The following is a 22,439-nucleotide window of genomic DNA, read 5'->3' as shown; positions in this document are numbered from 1 at the left end:
GGTGGCTGTAGCTCTGGTGGAGTGTGGTCTGACATTGGCTGGAACATTCTTCCCATGGAAGGAATAACAAAATCTGATGCAATGTCCAATCCATTTTGAAATAGTCTGTTTGGAAATTGCTTTTCCTTGTACTCCAGGGGCGCAAGCTACAAAAAGCTGATCAAACTTCCTACTGGTCTTGGTTCTGTCCAGGTAGTAGCAAAGTTGTCTGTGAATGTCCAAGGTATGCAACAGTCTTTCCCCTTTGCTCTCAGGATTGGGGAAGAAAGTAGGCAGGTGAACAGCTTGATTTAAAGAAACCCTAGATACCACCTTTGGCATAAAAGTAGGGTTGGTTCTTAAGGAGACCCTGTCTCTGTGAAAGATTATGAACGGTGGTGTTGCCATTAGGGCCTGTAGTTCCGAAACCCTTCTTGCTGAGGTAATTGCCAACAGGAAAGCTGTCTTCCATGATAAAAATTGTAAGTCCACTGAAGCTGCTGGCTCAAAGGGAGGTAGAGTCAGTTTTTCTAGGACAAAGTTGAGGTCCCAAGCTGGCACTGGAGCCTTTCTTGGTGGCTTAATGTTCTTGATTCTCCTGAGGAATTGCCTTAACAGAGGATGTGAAAACACAGGTGGATCAGTGTTATATCTAGCTGAGATAGCTGAAGCGTGTATCTTTATGGAAGAATATGAGAGTCCATTCTGTAGCATATCTGCCAAATATTCCAGGATGAGTGGGATATTCAATAATGATGCATCATGTCCCTTGCTGGTATTCCAAATACTGAATCTCTTCCATTTTGCTAAGTAAACCTTTCTGGTGGATGGTCTTCGAGCTTCTGTTAATATCCGCTGGACTTCCTTGGAGAGAGATAGATTGAGGTTATTCATGGGATCTCCCAGGCTGTTAGCTGCAGTGTCTGAAGGTTTGGATGCACTGTTTTGAAGTTGTGCTGAGTCAAAAGTAGGGGCCATTGGGGAAGGGCCCACTTTTTGTTGTGACATATGCTCCGTAGTAGTGGGTACCAGTGTTGTCTTGGCCAGTCTGGAGCTATTAGGATCCCCTTGGGCCTCTCTGCTTTGATCTTTAGTAATACTGTGGTCATCAGTGGCAGAGGTGGGAATGCATAGATTTTTAGAAAGTTCCAGTTGAATGAAAGAGCATCTATTTTCCAAGCTTGTGGATGGTATGTCCTTGAACAGAATTTTTGTAGATGATGGTTGAGGCGGGAGGCAAATAGGTCTACTTCTGGCCTGCCCCATGTCGAGGTGAGTTGTGTGAAGATTTTCGGATGTAACCTCCACTCGTGTGGATCTATGAAATTCCTGCTTAGGCTGTCCGCCAGCACATTGTCTTTGCCTGGAACAAACTGGGATTGCAACTGTATGTTTAGGCTCAGTGATTTTTCCCAAAGATTCATTGTCAGTCTGCAAAGGGGGGTAGGAATGGGTGCCCCCTTGCTTGTTTATGTACCACATCACAGTGGTGTTGTCTGTCCGTATCAGTAGATGGCCTTGCTGAAGTTGTTGTCGAAAGGCCTCGATGGCATGCATTACTGCCAGCATTTCCTTTTGGTTTATATGCAGATGTGTTTCCTTTGGAGACCATTGTCCTTGTATACATCTGCCCTCCATGTGAGCCCCCCATCCAAGGTCTGAGGCATCTGTGGTCATGGTCTGTGTTATCTGAGGTTTTTTGAATGACATACCTGTGTTTGCCTGGCTTACCGAGGCCCACCATAGGAATTCCTTTTGTAGGCATAGAATGAGCAGTATGGTTGTCTCTAGGTTGTTGCTGTGCTGAGACCATAAGTTTTTTAGGTACCATTGAAGCTTTCTCATGTGTAGTCTTGCTAATGGAACCAGGAGAATGCAGGATGCCATGTAACCCAGGGCCTGTAGGAATCCCCTTGCAGTCATCTGGGTGAGTTTTGCCAAACCTTTGAAATAATGAGTTAACTTCTCTTGCTTGTCTTCTGTCAGGTAAGCCATTTGAGAGGCTGTGTCTAGATTGGCTCCTAAGAAGGTAATTTGCTGGGATGGCTAAAGTCTTGACTTTTGGAAGTTGACTGTGTATCCCAGAGCCTGTAGCAATTGTATGACATAGTTCAAGTTTTTTGTCAAAATCAATTTGTCGTCTGCTTGTATGAGGCAGTCGTCCAGGTATGGGTAAATTTGGATCCCCTGGAGCCTGCAATGAGCAATTACTGAAGCCAGGCATTTTGTAAATACTCTGGGTGCAGTAGATAAGCCAAATGGCAATGCTGAGAATTGATAATGCTCTGGCCCTGCAAGAAATCTGAGGTATCTTCTGCAGCTGTGTCTGATAGGGACATGCAGGTATGCCTCCTTGAGGTCCATAGTAATCAGCCAAGACCCCTTGCCCAACATGGGAAGGAGTTGCTGTAGAGTCAGCATTTTGAACTTTGGTACTATGAGAAAAGTGTTTAATGCGGACAAATCCAGTTTTGGTCTCCATTGAGTTTCTTTTCTTGGAACAAGGAACAGTCTTGAGTAAAACCCCTGGCCTTGTTCTTGTTGTGGAACTCTTTCTATTGCTTTGATCTGAGCAAGCAGAGAAATTTGCTTGATAGCCTCTGCCTTCTGGTTTTGTGGTAGGTTTGGCATGCCTTGTTTTCTTGGTAAGGTATGAAAGTGGAACCTGTAACCTTGGTCTATAATGTCCAAAATCCATTTGTCCTTTGTCAATCTGTGCCAATTGTCTGAAAACAGAGATAATTTTCTGCCCAAGGGAGCTTCTATTTGCTCCTTGGTCAGCGGAAGTAGAGGAAAGTCATTGAGATTGTCCCTGTGGGGCAGGGGAGACCCCTGTGTCACTTCTTTGGTTTGCTGGTTGCCATTGTCGTCCCCTGTAAGAACCTCTGTATTGTCCTCTTCCTCGGCCATGCCTGCTTTTACCCCTTTGAAATCTTTCAGGATTAGAAAAGGACCAGTTTTTAGAAGGCCAATTCCTGCTGAATCTGGGTGGCTGAACCTGGAGGAAATCTTTGACTGTCTGAACTGATTTTGCTTTTTCCTCGATGGACTTTAACACATCTTTAGGATTAGTACCAAAAAGCTTGCTCTTTTCCAAAGGTGCATCAAGAAGTTTTGCCTTAACATGATCTGGTAGAGGTTGTTCTTTTAACCATGCATGTCTACGAATGACCGCCCCTGTCATAGCTGCCCTACATGAAGCTTCCAATGCATCATATCCACACTGCAGAAAGTGATTGCTGACTTGCTGAGAATTATGTACAGCTTCCTGCAAAGACTTCCTGTCTAAAGGTTCAGGAGAGGCCAATGTTTTCTGTAAATCATCTAACAGGTAATCCTGATATTGAAACATATGAAAGAGGCAATTCAGAGCTCTCATAGATAAAGTAGTGGAGGTGTAGACCTTTTTCCCCCATCTCTCTAATGACCTAGCTTCCCTGTTGGAAGGCAAGGGATTTTTGGAGGTGGATGCTGAAACCCCTTTAGGTCCCTGAGAAATAGTTTCTAAATCAACAGCATGAGCCCTAAAGAAATGAGAATGTGTTTCTGGGACCCAATAATATCTGTCTGGCTTGGCTGGGGCAGGAAGAAGAGTATCCGGGGTAACACTGGAGTCAGAGTATAGGTCATCCAAAACATCAAGCACAGGAGGTATAGCCAGGGGCCTGTGTTGGGGCTTTTTAAGGAAGGTTCGAAGGTGCTTTCTGGAATCAGAATATTCCTGGCCTTGCCACTTAAAATGTTCCCTCATGGTATGCAGAACTTCCCCAAAAGAAATATCCTCAGGAGGGGAGGCCGAGGGGATGGAATCCTCTGCATCCGAGTCCTCATAGGTCTGGAAGGGCTCTTCCTGGCCATCAGAGTGAACAGAGTCCTCAGAATCTTCATCTGAAGGGATAGGGTCAGAGGGTTCAACCCTGGGCCTCTTTATCAGGAGGAGGCTGGGATCCTCTCTCAGGATGGGCCTGTGAACCTCTAATCATGGAAATTAAGTCTGCGGCCATAGTCATGATTTGTGTTTCAGGTGCAGGCTGAGGTAAGGCCTTAGCAGTAAGGTGCTTGGTCTTGCTGGCTGCCTTAGCACGTGTGTAGGCCTTAATAGACATGGCCATAGGAGGCCTAGCTGCTCCACGTGCAGGAGTGACCTTAACTACAGCAATGGTCTCGGACATTTCCTCGGTTTCAGTATCCGGAGGAAAATCTATAACTGGCGTCGGTGTGGCCTCCAGTATCGGAGGTGTCGGTAAAGCGGTGTCATCGGTTCGGAGTGGTGAAATAACCGTCTCAGGGGGAACCGGAGCACTTGCGGTAGGTTTTGGCGTGGAGTTGGTGGAAGACGCGGGCCAAGGATGTCGGTCCCGGTCTTTTCGTTTCTTAGGAGTCTGCGATGTCGGAAGTTCCGACGGCATTGTATAAGCAAATTTATCACCGAAAAAGTCTTCAGCGAACCCCGCCCGGCACCTAAGAGTGCGCTTATTGAAGCGAGCACAGGCGACACAGGCCGAGACGTCGTGGTCTGGGCCAAGGCAAGGAAGACAGTAAGAGTGGAAATACTTATGAGGTATTTGTTTACCACAAGACAGACAATTGTTAACTTTTTCAGTAATTTCTGACATCGGCTGAGGCAAGAAAGGTCCCCAACGGGGTACTTAGCTTTTGATGACTTGGATTCAAGAATACAGGAGCTGACCGACCGGCACTTGCGAACTGCTTCTGCTTCGGGCACCGCGCGGCAAGAAAGACTGAAGAAAATGGCGTTGGCTGATGCTTATGTACTCCAGCCGCTCTGACGTCGGAGAGAAATGCGACATCAGCCGACGTCGGACCCAGACTTTGGAATCCGGCCGACCGAGGGCTGCCTGAGGCAGGACAACCCATATGTTATGACTGCAGTTGCATTCTTGAAGGACATCCTTGGGATGTTTTATTTTTCCTTCATGTAAAAAAATTGGGTTTTATACTCCTTCAGTTCACAAACAGGTTATTAGGCTTTTCTACTTCATATCACTTACCAAGAGTCAAAGCTTTGTGTTTTGTTTTAAGCAGAATTTTTAACAAGCAAGGGAAATAGACTTTAGCACACTACACTAAAATAACACTACAATCAAGCAAAAAAAAAAACAAATGTATGGAAGACAAAACAAGAAATCTATCTTTCTTATGCAGTAGTTTATTTTATGACAATGTCTGCATGCTTGGGTTTTCTTGGTAAACCTTTGAAATGGTTCTTTTTTCCTTACAAAAATAAAAATAAAAAAGAAGTTATGCATTCGCTATAACATTCCATCTGTGTTGTCCATTTTCATTCTTCCTCAAACCTGTGGGTTTGGATCTGATCCTCGGATCTGACTCAGCTGTAGCAATAGCTAGTGGCAACCAAAAATCTCGAGCTCTCCCATTACCCATAATGCACCCTTGTAAGTTGCCTCAGATCTTGTTTGCTACTAGATACATAAATATATATATATATATATATATATATATATATATATATATATATATATATATATATATATATATATATATATATGGGTCTACTTCAAAAGAAGGAAAACCCACTTACCTGAATCTCTAAACACGGAGATGACTTCAAGAAACCACAGTTTAATAAACCCTCATAGCACTGATAACAAACTCAGGGAAACTAACAACTCATTCATTTATACAAAAAATACACACAGAAGCAAATCGCATCCACCCATGTGCGGGGGGGGGGGGGCTTTGCCCCCTGACTCCTCCTAACTAAATGTACCAACTCCGAGATTGCACTACAGTGGGGAAAGGGGCAAAGTTTACCAAGGTGGCCAAGTGGTTCCTATCCCACAGTAACTTTCTGGTGTTCCGAGTGTTGTTAAAAAAAAGCTATGTCATACCATAATGTTCCATCTGTGTTGTTAGTCTTCATCTATTCTTGACTGATGGGTTACAGTTCCAATCCTCAGAACCAGTCCAGCCATTCTATTGCTCACGTCAGCCAAAAATCTCTTGAACAGTAAGTCTACCCACAATTCCCCTCTCCAGATTACCTCAGATTGAGTTTGCAAAAGACAAAAAGACTGAATAATAAAAGTCAGAAACGTTGTCCAAGGCACCCGTAATGATAAGAACCCAGGACAGGGTATCTCTCCCCACAAGAAACCTAAAGAAGGGGGGCAGGCGGGAGGGACGCAAGAATAGATAAAGATCAACAACACAGATGGAACATTATAGTAAGACATAACTTCTTTAGCTGGTGTTGTCAATCTTCATCTATTCTTGACTGATGGGACAGAGTCCCCAGCTACCTTGTATCCTAGGAGGCCTTATGGAAGGAGATTCCTGAGCACCACAGAACCAAAAGATGCTCTCCCCCTGGAGACCATATCCAATTTGTAATGCATGATAAAGGTATGACGCTTAGCCCAAGTTGCAGCCCTGCACATTTCCGACATGGAAGTTTTGGAATGGAAGGCAGCAGAAGTCGCCACTGATCTAGTAGAATGTGCCTTGACTGGTTTTGGGGGTTTCATATTCAGATTTGTGTAGATGAAAGATATATAGTCTGTCAACCACCTGGAGAGAGTTACTTTGGACATGGATCTGCCTATAGTTGTGCTAGCAAAGAATACAAACAATTGTTCAGATCATCTAAACTGTTTAGCTCTATCTAGGTAGAACTGCAACTACCTGTGTACATAGAGAAGGTGAAGGCAGTACTCTCTTTTGTTAGAATAATTTGGGAAAAATATAGGCAAGTCTATAGACTGATTGATATTAATCTCTGAAATCACCTTAGGAAGAAAGGTTGGATTTGTCCCGAGTGACACTCTATCTTTATGGAATATTAAGTAAGGAGCTTTAGAACATAGGGCTTGTAATTCAGAGACTCATCTCGCCAAAGTAACAGCTACGAGAAGTAACGTCTTCCAGAAAAGGAACTTTAAATCACAGGTAGCTGCTGGTTCAAATGATGGTGCTGTAAGCAATTGTAGTACTAGAGTTAGATCACAAGGTGGGACAGGATCTTTAAAGGGAGGCTTTAAGCGTATTTTACCCTTTAGGAAAACCTTGCAAAGTCTGTGGGAAATTAAAGGCTGGTCTCCAAATCCAAAAGGAAAATGTGAAATTGCTGCTAAGATAACTCTGACTGTAAAAGCACAAGCTCCTTTATTAAAGTTGGTTACTAGGAATTCCAGGATTTTATCTACTGGTGCTGAAAAGGGGTCAAGTCCATTGTCAGAGGACCAAATAGAAAATCTCTTCCATTTGCTTAGGTAGAGAGTCCTGGTGAATTGTTTATGAGATGCCAACAAAATGTACCACTTGGAAGAAGGTATGCCATTATGCCTGGTAACTATCGGATGTGGAGGAAGGAAGCTGTTAGCCTGAGAGTCTGAGGACTGGGATACACTAGTCCCTGGGGATGGGACAGGAGATCCAGAACTGGGTCCAGAGTCTATGGGCGGTAGAGCAGATAAGGCCAAAGGAAGGGAAACCAAATCTGTGAAAACCAATAAGGAGCAATGAGGATCAATTTGCTTCTCAACCGAGATGTTTTCTTGAGAAATAATGGAATTAGAGGGAAGTTGGGAAAGGTATAGAGTATACCCTGGGGCTAATCATGGAGGAGTGTCCCTGGGGGACTTCCCCTGAGGGGGAATTAGGGCAAAGTAGCTTCTGCAGTTGTTGCTCAGGGATAAGGCAAACAGGTTGCAGCAAGGCTGGCCCCAACAAAGAAAAATCTCCTTCATTGCTGTGGAGTTCAGAGACCACTCGTGAGGCATGATAACGCACCTGCTCAATTTGTCCGCAATTACATTGGAAGTCCCCGTGATGTGCTTTGCTATCAGAAACTGGTTGGACGATATGGCCCAATGCCACACTAGAAGGGCTTCTCGACACAATGGGTAGGACTTGATTCCCAGTTTGTTGATGTACCACACCAATGAAATGTTGTCGGACTGAATAGCTATCATCCCTGGAGGTAAGGCAGAATGAAATGCTTGCAATGCCAGAAGCACTACTCTTAGCTCCAGTACACTGATATGCAGATTGTCCTCAGAGGTGGAACAAGTACCCTGGACTGTCTTTCCGAAATAATGCCCCCCCCCCACCCCATCTGAGAAGCATCTGTGGTCACTACGGCTTTGGGCTAAGGGAAAACCAAGGGACAGCTTCAAAAAATCTCCTCTGAATGCATCCACCAGGTTAGATCGTTCTTGCATCGACTGGATATGAAAATTAAGTGGTCCATGGGGTGGGTTAGAATTGACCATTGGTTTGCTAGTAGCTATTGGAGACGCCTCATGTTAAATCTTGCTAATGGAACTAAAGTGATAGCAGCTGCCATGGAGCTCAGTGCCTGCAGAATCAGTTCAGAAGGTATCCTGTTTGAGCACAGTAGAGGATGAACCTGTGGCTGTATCGTCTGCAACCTGTGAAGGGCAAGTGATGCTATGCAAAAAGAAATGTTGAGATGAGCTCTGATAAATTCCATGTCCTGGGTGGGGTCTAACTGGAATTTTGCAGAGTTGACTGTTACGCCCAATCAGTGGGATAGGTGCAGGATGAAGTCCGTGGTCTGTTGTAGCAGGGATCTATATTAGAACATCAAATATTTAACAGTTCAAATCACTAAAGGTCAGCCTTTAGTGATTGAACTGTTAAAACATTGAATGTTCAGAAAAAAAAAATAAAAACAAAAAAAAAACTAAATGGTGTAAGCAGGGGGGCAAGCCCCCCTGCACCCCACCCCACCCGCTACTTAAATATACCAACTCTGAGACCATACTACATTGAAGTAAACAGAAATCTCCCCTTATGGAGCTTTCCATTTACTTGTTTGATGTTCTGCAGTTTCACTATTCTCGTGTCGACAATGTCAGATTTGACATTGTCGGCTTTCGAGAATTTAATATAGACCCTTGCCTGGAGGGAGCAGAGAGGAGCCAGTCATCTAGATAGGGAAACACTCGGAATCTGTGCAGTCTCAAGTGAGCTGTGACCGCTGCCATACATTTATTGAACATACTGGGGGCTATGATGGGCCAAAAGGCAGTGATCTGAACTGGAAATTACTAATTTATGTGGTAATATGTGTCTTGAAAGTGAACACAGCACATCCAATCATCGTTCTATAAGAAAGGGAAAATAGACTGAACCGTGACCATTCGGAATTTTGCTTGTTTGATGAATTTTTTTAGAATACTGAGATCCAAAATTGGTCTCCTATCCCCTGTTTTCTTTGAGACTAAAAAGAATCTTGAGTAAAAACCAGATTTTAATTGGTCTGGTGGGTCTTCCTGGATGACTCTTTTTTCAGGCAGCTTTTGAATTTCTATTGCTGCTTGAACTCTCTGACTGGTTGGAACATTGGGAAGTCTTGCAGGGATTCTCAGATAGAAGGTGAAGGGACTGGTAATCATCCTTAGCACCTAGACATCGGTGGTCATGCATCACCAGGCATTTGGGTGCAATGATCTTCTTCAGACTGCTTCCAGAGGTAAGCAATTGGGCTCCCTTTCAGGAATGCTGATAGGGTTGACCAGAGAACATATCTCTGGAACCCTGATTATGCGGACCACCCCTGCATCTGGGATGGCATCTTCCACTATAACTCCCCTTCTGCCCCAAGAGGAGTCCGAGCCATGTGTGTCCTGGAAAGGCTTCTGGGATTTCTTTTACCACTCCTCTGATTCCTGGAATAGGATCGTTGGAGGAGTGGAAAAACGTATGCCCGCAGAAGACTAAGTCTTTCCATCCTTTTCACACCTGGACAGAGTTTCCTTTACTTTGGGACCAAACAAAGAGAACCTGTCAAAGGGGGCATCGATGAAGGAAGACTTGAATGGTTCCACAAACTCGCACAGGAGCATCCAAGCGTGTCTCCGAATTGCAACACCTGAAGCTGCTCTCCTCTCTGGCTGCATGTGCAATGAGCCTCATGGATGAGTTCGAGATTGACTCCCGTGTAGCTAGTTGGGAGGCCACTTTTTCATGGACCCCTCAGCCACAGCTCCCACCACGGTATCGGATAGCTCCTTGATCAGATCCCTTTGGAGCCTAGTGAAGTGTGCCATGAAGTTCAAGGACCTGATGGAGAAGGTCAATAATGCATAGACCTGCTTCCCACATCTGTTCATCTTCCTGGACTCTTGGTTTGGGGGATGGACAATAGAACTTTCCTTGGCTAGTTCTTTTCTCGTAGCAGCCACTACCACCATTGCATCTACTACCAAGCCTTTAGCCCAATGTGGTTGGTCCTCTGGGGCGGTAAGTATCTTTTCAGGTCTCTGGGGGACTGATTCCACAGAATCAGGAGCCTTCCAAGCCCAATGAGCAATTAGTTTAATTAAATCGTCAGGAGGTGGGGTCACCCAGGAGGTAGATGGGTGGGCACCAAAGGCCTGCAAGTATACAGATTCCTCCCAGGATGGATCTTTGGATTTTAAATCACCCCTCTGTTTTAGGATCTCCGGAATGTCTCCAAAGGAGACGTCTTCTGGGGGTGACCATGGGAAACCCTACCCTTCATCGAAATCTATGTCCTCTGTGAAAGATTCTTCTGGAGAATCGAGATGTTTCCTCTTGCACAATTTCTTCCAAGGGGGGTCTTCAGTGGGAACATCTGAGGAGGACTCGGAAGAGGGAGTACCTTTATAAAGGCAAATCTTGCGACTGTGATGCTGGCTGACCAAGGGTAGAGGTTGGTGGCCTGACTGAAGAACCTGGGGTCACAGGGGAAGACTCCACTAACCCAGTTGCCACATGAGAAAAAGCAGTGGCTAAGGCCCTTTCCATAGTCTGAAAGGCAGGACCCCCTGAGGAGGGATGGGAGCCAGGAACCGAGACTGACAAACTCAGAACCAGGGTCACACCCTGCCCCGAGAGCCCCACCTGACAGACCAGAACCAAGGTAGGGTCCACTGCCGCTGTATCTGTATGGGATAATGACAACTCCATAGAAATGCTTGGAGATGACAAGAAACCTCCATGCTTGGCAGCAAAGACATGGTCCTGGGCACCTGACAGTGCTGATGACACTGAGAGGGTCAGAGCCAGACTCAGTGTCAAGGACAAATCTGTAGTCAGCACCAAAATCATTTGAATCTGGGATGTCGGAGCCGATGGCTCTAAAACCTGCACTGTGGTTAGAGGAGGAGAATAATTGGGTGGGGACAGAGAAAAAAACACCTTCTCCGGAAGGGAGAGGGGGCTGAACAGAAGAGGGAAGACCCCAGGCTGCCAAAATCTGGTCCACCAACCTGACAACATCCATCTCCAAAAAACTTCTGGTGGAGCGCATCACAAAGGCTAAAAGAGACTCAGGTCTCTCTATAAATGCACTAGGTAATTGTCCATGGAAAGGGTTTAAAGATGGCGAATAGGTAGAAATTCACCCCAGGGTTAACACCAGAGGCTCTACTCGACAGAGGCACTGTGAACTAAGGTTAGGTGGTACTATGCCAGGGTAATCTTATGGCTGGGCTTGTAAAGGCCCCAGGGCCATTAGCCTAGTACACACCTATGAACCTGGGTTCTGGGCCTGTTGTGCCATGGGGAAACAGTCGGCACCTAAATTGAAGCCATAGATGTGGTCAGAGCCATAGAACTAGGACTCTGAGCCACAGACATAGCCAGTTTAGAAGGCACTGAAGAACTTTTTGATGGAGACTTTGACCATTCTGATAGTTTTGGAACCTTGGATTTCAGTTCCATGGAGGAACCCTCAAAGGCATGCTTGTGCTTTTTAACGCTTAGTGTCGAAGGGGATGATGGCACTGAGAAAGAAGACTTAGAGCCAGAGGCCAGCAGAGACTGGTAGGCCTTGGACAAGTCTTCCTCAAAAGGGGCCTTAAGGAGCCCCTTGAGGATCAGTTTATTTTTTTTATCTCTGCCAGGATTCTATTACTGAAGCCCTGGCAAATGGAAAAATCAACACTCAAGTGAGGAACATCCAAACAATACACACATTTTTCGTGATTGTCTGACTTTGGCATTTTTCTGCCACACTCAGTACATTGTCTAAAACCTCTGGTAGAAGATTTTAGTTTCTCTGCCATATCTATCAAGCTCACACAGAAAGAAACACACAGAAAAGAAAGAAAGTCTACTAATGATGGCAGGAAGGTTACCACACAGTAAAATAGAAAAGGGACTACCAGCGATGGTAGGGGTAAAGAAAACTACCACTGGTAAGAAGAAATTACAGACTAAAAGGGTAGACCAGACACTCAACAAGAAAAAACTATTAAGTAAATAGTTCTAAAACAATTAGAAAGTACTTAGCTACGAGAGAGTTGGCTGAAGTGTCTTATTCGCAATAGCGGCAAATGAGATCTGAGGTAATCTGGAGAGGGTAATTGTGGGTAGACTTATTGCTCGAGAGATTTTTGGCTGATGTGAGCTATAGAATGGCCAGATCACTTCTGACGATCGGAACCATAACCCATCAGTCAAGAATAGATAAAGATTGACAACTTCAGATACTGCAGTTTTGGCAAAGTCGTCCCAGTGTTTAGAGATTCAGGTAAGTGGGTTTTCGTTTTTCTCAAGAAGACCTGTATATATATATATATATATATATATATATATATATATATATATACACACACACACATATATATATATATATATACATACACACACACTCACTCACACACACACGTCTGTATGGGTCTACTTTCAAATAACGAAATACCATATTACCGAATTTCAAATTATTAAGACGATAATGCAGAATATTTAAAAGACTAAAAGTTTAAAAGAGCCAATACCTTAATATTGAAAATGAAGTTCTGTATGATTTGGCTTGTTTTACTTGTATTATGATAGTATTATAGTGAATGTTATATGTTTAGATATTTAAAGGGAATAACATTTTATTTTTGTATATAAGTTTTACTTTTGAAAGATAAAACTTTCAGCATTTATATTACAGATAGTAATGTCTGAAAGAAACATTAGAGATGTTAGAAAGGTTTTTACTGTTTGTTAAATAGAAGTGGTCAGCAAAGGAATAATGAGTATTTGTGCTTACAATTTTAGTTCAGATAAATACATACTAATCCAATGTGTTTCTTATTTTCCATTGTTTTCGCATGGTTAAAGGCCCATGAAGTTGTTAACATTTCCTGTACAGGCGTACCCAACCGGGCAGTTCACGTGGACATGTTTCCTAAATGTAGTGCAATCTCGGAGTTGGTCTATTTAATATGCAGGGAGTGTGGGGGGTGCAGGGGGGCACAGCCCCATGCAAAAACATAAAAATAAAATACATTATGGTTTCTGAGTGCTGGGCGATGGACGTGATGTAGGCCAGTTTGATTCTGCAAACCTGGTAAAGCGAAACTTAGTTAAGTCATGTTATACTTCCTGGTGAGTTGATTATGACTTATCAGATGTTGGAATGGTAGGTACTGTACATTTTTAAAGGGATAGGTTGTTATTTCTAGGTTTTGGTCTCAGTTTATACATTTTTGGTATTGTGTGGTTCGCTATTTTGAAGTTTCAATATTTTGATTTTTTGTCATGTTCATCTCGATAATTTTAAATTCGGTAATATGGTATTGTGGTATTTGAAAGTAAATCTGTATATATATATATATATGTATATATATATATATATATCTATATATATATATATATATATATATATATATATATATATATATATATATATATATATATATATATATATATATGGATTCCTATTACAAGAAATAGAAGTTATGTCCTTACCATAACGTTCCATGTGGAGTGTTCATCTCGCCTTTGTTCTTACACCTGGGTTCGGAGCCGATCCTCGGCTCCGTGTCGGCCGCTTGACAAAGCTCTGCATCGAGAAGAAGCTCGAGACCAACCTAACTCCCACAATCCCCCTCTGCCTTTACCTCAGATCTAGTTTGCAAGCAAACCAGCAGAGAACAGAAGAGAGCATAACACTTTCATACCAACAACAAACACGTATTTACATAGTACAACAACTGCTCAAGGCAGAAGCAGGAGAACAAACCAGGCACCTAAATTGGACGTTCTTCCTGAGGGAGGGAGGGTGGGAATGTAAGAACAAAGGCGAGATGAACACTCCACATGGAACGTTATGGTAAGGACATAACTTCTATATGTGAGAGTGTTCAATCTCGCCGTTTGTTCTTACACCTGGGTAGCGTCCCTAGCTCCGTGTTCCTGAGGAACTCAAGGGAGAACCTTCCTGAGCACAGTGGAACCAAAGGTTGCCCTGTCCCTAGAAATCCTATCCACTTTGTAATGAGAAATGAAGGTATGTGGTTTAGACCAAGTAGCAGCCGCACAAATAGTGTCTAACGGTAGGCGAGCTGCATGAGCCAGGGATGTAGATACTGATCTTGTAGAGTGCCCTTTGGGCTTGACAGGTAAAGTTTGCTCAGAGGCAGTGTAGACAAAAATAATACAGTCAGTAAGCCATTTAGACAAGGTTCGTTTTGTAACCGCCATACCCATCTTGTTGTCTGAGAAGGCCACAAAGAGCTGGTCTGTTTTCCTGTGATCCTTTGTTCTGTCCAAGTAAAATCTGAGTTGTCTATGAACGTCTAACTTATGTAACATATATTCCAATTTATTGGAGTGATTCTTGAAAAATGTGGGCAATTCAATGGACTGATTAATATTATTAACGGAGCAGACTTTGGGAAGAAAGGATGGATTAGTGCGAAGAGAAACTCTGTCAGGGTGAAAAATCAAAAAAGGATGTTGAACTGAAAGAGCCTGAAGCTCCGATACCCGCCTGGCCGATGTGATAGCCACCAGAAAAAGGGTCTTCCATGACAAATACTTCAAAGGACAGGACGAGGCTGGTTCAAAAGGTGGTAGCATCAGCTGAGACAAAAGAAGGTTCAAGTTCCAAGGTGAAGTAGGAGTTCTAACTGGAGGTCTAATGTGGAAAGATCCTTTTAGAAAAGCCTTACAAAGCCTGTGAGCCATAATAGGAGCTCCACTTTCTCCCACATGAAAGTTTGATATGGCATCTAATTGCACACTCAAAGTGGCAGGAGAAGCCCCTTGGTGGAACAATTCGGTCAAAAACTCCAAGACCTTATTCAGAGGAGCTACTAAGGGATCCAGTTGTTGTGTAGTTGCCCAATGTACAAATCGCTTCCATTTACTGGTGTAAGTCCTCGTAGTGGATGCTTTATGAGAAGCCACCAGGATATTTTGAACTGCAGGAGATAGAAGATCAGACCTGGCTAAGAAGGGAAGCGGAGCAGCCAAGCTGCTAGTTTGAGGGAGAGAAGCGACGGGTGGAGAGCCCCTGACGAATGGGTCAGCAGATCCGGCTCTGGGTCCAGGATCCAGGGTTCCCGCATTTGGTGTGCTAGAAGAAAGGGAAACCATATTTGACAAGGCTAGAATGGGGCAATGAGGATAATTGTCCTTTGCAGGTTGCTGGCTTTCTGTAGAAATTTCGAAATCAGGGGAACAGGAGGAAAAGCGTACAGGAGACCCGGGGGCCAATCGTGAACCAGAGCGTCCCTTGGGACTTCCCCTGGAGGGGGTAATAGGGCAAAATAGCTCCTGCATTTGGCGTTCATTGGAGACGCAAACAGATCGCAGGAAGGCTGGCCCCACTTGCGAAAAATCTCCTTCGCAACTGACTGTTTGAGGGACCACTCGTGAGGTAACAGGATGGCTCTGCTCAACCTGTCCGCTATGACGTTGGATAACCCCGGGATGTGCGTTGCTATCAGAAAGTGACCCGTGGACTCCGCCCATTGCCAGATTCTCATGGCCTCTCTGCATAGTTGGTAAGACTTGGTTCCCCCTTGCTTGTTTATGTACCAGACTACAGACATGTTGTCCGTCTGGACTGCAATTGTCCCTAGAGGAAGAAGGGGAGCAAAGTGTTGCAACGCTAGGAACACTGTCCTCAACTCCAGAACACTGATATGCAGATTGTATTCCAAATTGGTCCATTCGCCTTGGACTGTCTGTCCCTGAAAGATGCCCCCCCACCCTATCAGGGAAGCGTCCGTGGTCACTGTTGCTGTTGGAGTGGGTAGCACAAAGGGTCTTCCGTTGGAGAGATTGCAAGTTAGAAGCCACCAAGCCAGATGCGACTTGCATATGTTTGTGATGTAGATCTCGTGTGTCAGGGGTAGCTTTTGGAACGACCACTGTGCAAACAGAAGCCATTGAAGAACCCTCATATGCAGTCTTCCCAAGGGTATGGCAATGAGAGAAGCTGCCATGAGGCCCAAAACCTTCAGAACCAGTTTCGCTGGGGATTTTCTGGAAGAGAGAAGAAGAGATATATGATTTTGCAGGGATGCTATCCTTTCTGGGGGAAGCTTTATAATTAAGCACTGCGTATCCAATTCTGCTCCTATGAATGAGATATGCTGTGATGGCTGTAGTAAGGACTTTTCGAAATTTACGGAAATTCCGAGATGAACACAAAGCTGTAGTGTGTAATCCCTGGCCTGAATCAGTCGACGCTCGGTGGTGGCAGAAAGGAGCCAGTCATCCAGATACGGAAACACCTGGAATCCGAGGCGTCTCAAGTGAGACGCTACCACTGCCATACATTTGGTGAAGACCCTGGGGGCTGAGGTCAGACCAAAGGGCAGGGCTCGAAACTGAAAGTGACTGGCTCCCAGCCGGAAGCGCAAGTGATCCCTGGACGCCCTGGCCATTTTGATGTGGTAGTATGCGTCCTTTAGATCTATTGAGCACATCCAGTCGTCCTTCTTTAAGAATGGAAGGATCGATTGAAGCGTGACCATTCGGAACTTTTCTTTCTTGATAAAGGTATTGAGTTTGCTTAGGTCCAGAATTGGCCTCCAGTCCCCTGTCTTCTTTGGAACTAAAAAGAACCTTGAGTAAGTTCCGAATCCTCTTTGGTCCGCTGGGACTGGTTGGATGACTCTTTTTCTTAGCAGCTTTGAAATTTCTGTAGCTGCAGGGCCTCGCAGATGGGGCGGCACATCTGGAAGTCTTTTCTGTGGAATTGGGGGCAATAGAAAGGGAATTTTGTAGCCTCTGGTAACAACGCTTTGTACCCAATTGTCTGATGTAAGATTTTGCCAGGCCTGTGGGTACAAAGCTAGGCGACCCCCGACTGCCTCCAGAGCAGGACAGTCGGGCCTCCTCTCAGGAGTGCTGAAAAGGCTTCCCAGGGAGTGTATCCCTGTCACCTTGGTTTTGCGGACCCCCTCTGCCACCAGGGCGACGTCTTCCACCTCTACCCCCTCCTCTGCCTCTGGAGGGGGTATCACCCTGTGCGACCGGAAAAGAACCCTGGGGTTTTCGAAACCACATCTTTCCACCTCGTTGCCCCTTGGGGTACGGTCTGGATGGGGTGGAAAAACGGACTCCGACAGCAGACAGAGTCTTTCCCTCTTGCTCACACCGGGTAAGGGTCTCCTTTACTTTAGGGCCAAAGAGAGTGGCACCATCAAATGGGGCGTTAGTAAAGGAAGACTTGAAGGCTTCCGCAAATGAACATAAGCGCATCCAGGACTGCCTACGAAGAGCAATCGCTGAAGCTGCTGCCCTACTCGATCCTTCGGCTGCGTACGAGATCAGCCTCATGGATGAATTAACAATAGAAGTAAGGGTATTGAGATGTGCTGTGACCTTCTCCGAGACAGCAGCATCTGTAGTACCCTGGAGGGTATCTCCCAACTCTTTGATTAGATCCCTCTGTAGCCATGTAAAGTGGGTCAAATAGTTCAGGGATCGCATAGAAAAAGCCGCTGAACTAAAAATGCGCTTCCCATATCTGTCCATAGTCCTAGAATCTCTATTAGGTGGATGGACAGATGAGGAAGATTCTGACATCTCCTTCTTCGTGGCTGCTGCCACCACCATAGCGTCCACTGGCACTCCCTTTGTCAAATAAGCCTTATCTTGGGGGGCAGTAATAAATTTGTTAGGCTTCCTAGGGACTGGCTCCACCATGTCAGGTGTCTCCCACGCCCTTCGAGCAATCAGCTCCATTAACTCATCGAAGGGCGGAGTGACCCAGGAGGAGGAAGGGCGAGCACCGAATGCCTTCAGCAAGACTGACTCATCCTCAGAAGGGGGAAGGGATTGCCAATCACCTCTCTGCTTTAGGATCTCCAGGATGTCAGAAAAGGAGACATCCTCCGAGGGTGACTTTGGGTACCCCTCTGACTCATCTTAGTCAGTGTCCGATGTCAATGATTCTTGTGGAGAATCTAAGTGTCTCCTCTTACACAATCTTTTCCTCGGAACTTCCTCGGGGGGGGGCATCCGAAGAAGCCTCCGAGGAAGAGGGGGCACCCTCTAGGGGTGGCTGAGACACTGGTGCTCGACGCTTGGATGTAGCCGTGGGTGCAGAGGAGGATAACGGCCCTTTATGGGAAGTAGAAGCTGTATCTGCTGAAGTGGTTGTCTGAACAGACAACACCTTCCCCATGAGTTCGAAAGCCCCCGGGTCCCGAGTCGAGGTATCCCCCGGTTCCAAAGAAGTCGGAGGAATCCCCGAGACAGGTACCAAAGGCATCGAACCCGAGGACGGAGCCGAGTCGATCCAAGCCGAGGCCCCGAGAGGGAGTGTCGGAACCGAAACATCGGTTCGACTCTCGGTCCCGGAACCAAGGATGGATCTTCGGCTCCGAGACTCCAGTACTGGATCCGACGGAGTCGAGGTGAACGGTACCGACCGAAAAAGGGACGGCTCTGGAACCGAGGGCTCCACAATCAGCAGGTCAGCCTCTCCCGGCTCCGAAGACTGAATAGGCCTCGGAGGAGGAACAGGTGGAGATAAGGGAAGGCCTTCGAGTCTCGACACCAGCTGGGAGGAGACCGAGATGAGCTTGGACAAGGCCGTATTCTCCATCAATTTCTGCACCACGCGGTCCACATCGGTGTCGGAGAGGGGCCTGGAAGAACGCGTCGAAGGAATCGAAGACGGAGTCGACCTCAAAAGTGCAGGAGGAGGAAGCTCCGTCACCGGTTCCAAGACTCGAGGCTCGGTAACTGACAACAGTTCAACACTTGGCCCCGAAGTCTGTGGAACCGGTGATCGAACTTTGAATGAAGAGCTCGGAGCCGATGACTTGGGCTCCGACGTCTTCGATTCCTTCGAGGATTTAGATGCCTGGTCTGATGCATCCAGAGCCTCTTGGAAAGTAGGTTTTAGAAGACCCCTATCCATAAGTTTCCTGCTCCTATCTGTCATGACCCTTCCACTGAATGAATGACAGATAGAGCAGCCTTCCTGCAGATGGAGAGGGCCAAGACAGTAGAAGCAGGAACTATGATTGTCTGTGACAGACATCTTCTGTCCACATTGGCAACGTTTAAAGCCAGATTTAGCTTTTTCTGACATGGTAATAAATCCAGAAAACAGTATACAATCCTATAATTAATGTCAAATCCAGTGAATAAGTCAAAGCTAGTAAATAGTCAAATCCTGAAACTTAAGACACATCCAGTAGTCAAATCCAGTTAAGAGATAGTCAAATCCTGAATGGGGTAGGCCCCGAGGGAACTCAAAAGTATATAAAAGTATAAAAAAAACTTATATACGGAACCGAGAAACCCTCGATACACTACTCACACATACAAACACTCAATCTGAAATATTTGAATACAAAAAACTAATGAAAGAATTATAAGAAATAATCAATCTTAGCTTTCAGGTGGTCCGAGCTCATCAAAATGATGCGATCTTTGCAACGGCAAACTAGATCTGAGGTAAAGGCAGAGGGGGATTGTGGGAGTTAGGTTGGTCTCGAGCTTCTTCTCGATGCAGAGCTTTGTCAAGCGGCCGACACGGAGCCGAGGATCGGCTCCGAACCCAGGTGTAAGAACAAACGGCGAGATTGAACACTCCCACACTGTAAGTTCACTACTTCAAACTTGTAACAGGAAGTTTCACTTCTGCGAAAGTTCACTTTAACGAAAGTGAACTTTTGCGTAAGTGCACTTCACCAAAAACACCGCAGCACAGTGGAGGACATAAAAAACAAGCTATGTCCTCCACTATGATGTGATAGTCACGGACCTTAGGGTTAGGGCATGGGTTAGAGTAAGGAGATAGTTAGTAAAGCTATCCCCTTACCCTAACCCATGCCCTAACCCTAAGGTTCGTGACTATCACACCACAGTGGAGGACATTGCTGTGTCCTTCACTGCACTGTAGTCGTCACGGACCTTGGGGCTAGGGCACGGGTCATATGACACTATGACCCATGCCCTAACCCTTAGGTCTATGAGTACTGCACGGAAGTTCAGTACAACACCCGTTCGTTGTACTGAACTTCGCGTAAGTGCACTTTCGATTAAGTGCACATTCGTTGCAGTGAGCATTCCATGCACTATTTCGAATTAGTGAAAATTCGATCTAGTGTATGGAACCCATATATATATATATATATATATATATATATATATATATATATATATATATATATATGGGTCTATATCAGAATATTAAAGTATTAAAACTTTGAATGTTCTGATATCGAACACTATTCAGTAAACGCTAAGAATAGCGAAACTGCAGAACAGCAAATTCCTTCTTCAGGAAAGAATTCGGTTGGCCATTTCTGTGGCTTTGCTATTCTTAGCGCTGTGGTGGAAAGTTACGGGTTGGGTTCAGGTAAGTGTGCGATTATTTGTACGGGTTAGGGGCGGGTTAAGTGAGTTAGGGTTAGGGCGCGGGTCAGGTGAGTGTGCGACAGTGATGGACCTTAGGGTTAGGGTTTGGGTTAAGGTAAGTGGGTAGATAGTAGTGTATGTTTAGTTTAGTGTAGCATTAGATGTAGGAATTTAAGTGTATGTGGCCGCTGTTTGTTTGATGTGCTTGTGTTGTGTGTATGTGTTTCGGAGCAGCAAATTATTTCCATGGGAAAAAATTTGCTGTTCTGAATGTTCGATATTTTCATGTTTAGATTTTTTGGGGCCGCTATTTTCATCTTTCGATAACGTGATATAAACACACAGATATATATATGTGTATGTGTGTGTGTGCGTGTGTGTATATATACATATATATATAATATATATATATATATATATAGAGAGAGAGAGAGAGACACACACACACACACACACACACACACACACACACACACATACATATATACATATCTATATATAGGTTTACTATTGGCATTTTAAATCTGCTTCAGTCTACCATTTAGAATGTCGACCCGAAATGTGGAATTCGGAATGCCAAAAAGTAAACCAACGGGAAAATGAATACATTGACAACCATGATTCAATGTATTCGACATAGCAGGGGGTAACGTTAATTCTACTATTAGAACCATCCACAACCCCTGCACATTAAATACACCAACTCCGAGATCGCACTTCAGTGAGGAAATAGGCTAATTCCCTGTTCCTCACTGAACTGCGATCCCCTGCACAATGTTGAACCCAAATGCTCGAATTACACTACCCATTCGCTGTAGTGTAGTCGATCCACTTGGGTTTAACATTCTGCTGACTTGAAAACTGCAAGTCGGCCATATGGCAGTCGACCGATGCAGTTTCAAGGTAAGATTTATTCTGGAGTTCAGTGCAGGCACATCAAAATTTAGGATCAGTTGCTCTTACAGGAATAACAAGGTCAGTGATGGAGGGTGGGTTGTTTGAGGAAGAATGAAAATGGACAACACAGATGGAATGTTATGGTGAGTATATAACTTCTTTACCTGTTCGCTGTAGTGTAGTCGATCCATTTGGGTTTGACATTCTGCCGACTTGAAAACTGCAAGTCGGCCATATGGCAATCGACCGATGCAGTTTCAAGGTTTTCAGTATAAACCTCTCTCTCCTTCTCTCTCTCTCTTCATATATATATATATATATATATATATATATATATATATATATATATATATATACACACACACACACATTATATATATATATATATATATATATATATATATATATATATATACACATATAAATATATATATATATATATATATATATATATATATATATATACACATATAAGTATATATACAAATATGTACAATTAATTATACCAAGACAAAGGTAAGATTTATTCTAGAGCTCAGTACAGGCAGATGAAAATTTAGGATCAGTTGCTCTTACAGGAATAACAAGGTCAGTGATAGAGAGTGGGTTGTTTGAGGAAGAATGAAAATGGACAACACAGATAGAATGTTATGGTGAATACATAACTTCTTTATCTGATGTCAATTTTCATTCTGTTTTCAAACCTGTGGGACAGAGTCCCTAGCTACCTTATACTCCTGGTGGACTCATGTAAGTTCCTCAGAACCATCAAACCAAAATAAGTTCTTCCCCTGGAGACCAAATCCAATTTGCAATGAGTAATAAAGGTATAAGGGGTAGCCCAAGTGGCGGCTGCACATATATCATCCATGGACACTCTAGAATGAAATACTGATGAAGTCGGCATGGCTCTGGTTGACTGGGTTAGCAAAGGTTTACACAGTCTCAGACCTCGTTTCTTGTAAATACAATCTGTG

The 22,439-nt window shown here is 44.5% G+C and overlaps 1 protein-coding gene across 1 annotated transcript in view; it reads right to left on the bottom strand.

Annotated features, from left to right (window-relative positions):
* LOC122816787 (dynein axonemal heavy chain 8-like) overlaps positions 1-22,439 on the bottom strand; it is a 9,517,065-nt gene that overhangs the window by 523,128 nt on the left and 8,971,498 nt on the right. Inside the window, 1 exon segment of the mRNA XM_044089814.1 lies at positions 2,863-2,891. Within this exon segment, the coding sequence (XP_043945749.1) occupies positions 2,863-2,891 (29 nt within the window).

This window comes from Protopterus annectens, chromosome 1.part1 (genome assembly GCF_019279795.1).
Source record: "Protopterus annectens isolate FY-2018-M chromosome 1.part1, PAN1.0, whole genome shotgun sequence".
NCBI lineage: Eukaryota > Metazoa > Chordata > Ceratodontiformes > Protopteridae > Protopterus > Protopterus annectens.
The sequence above is the reverse complement of the archived record's forward strand: the minus strand, read 5'-3'. Positions and strand labels throughout refer to the sequence as shown.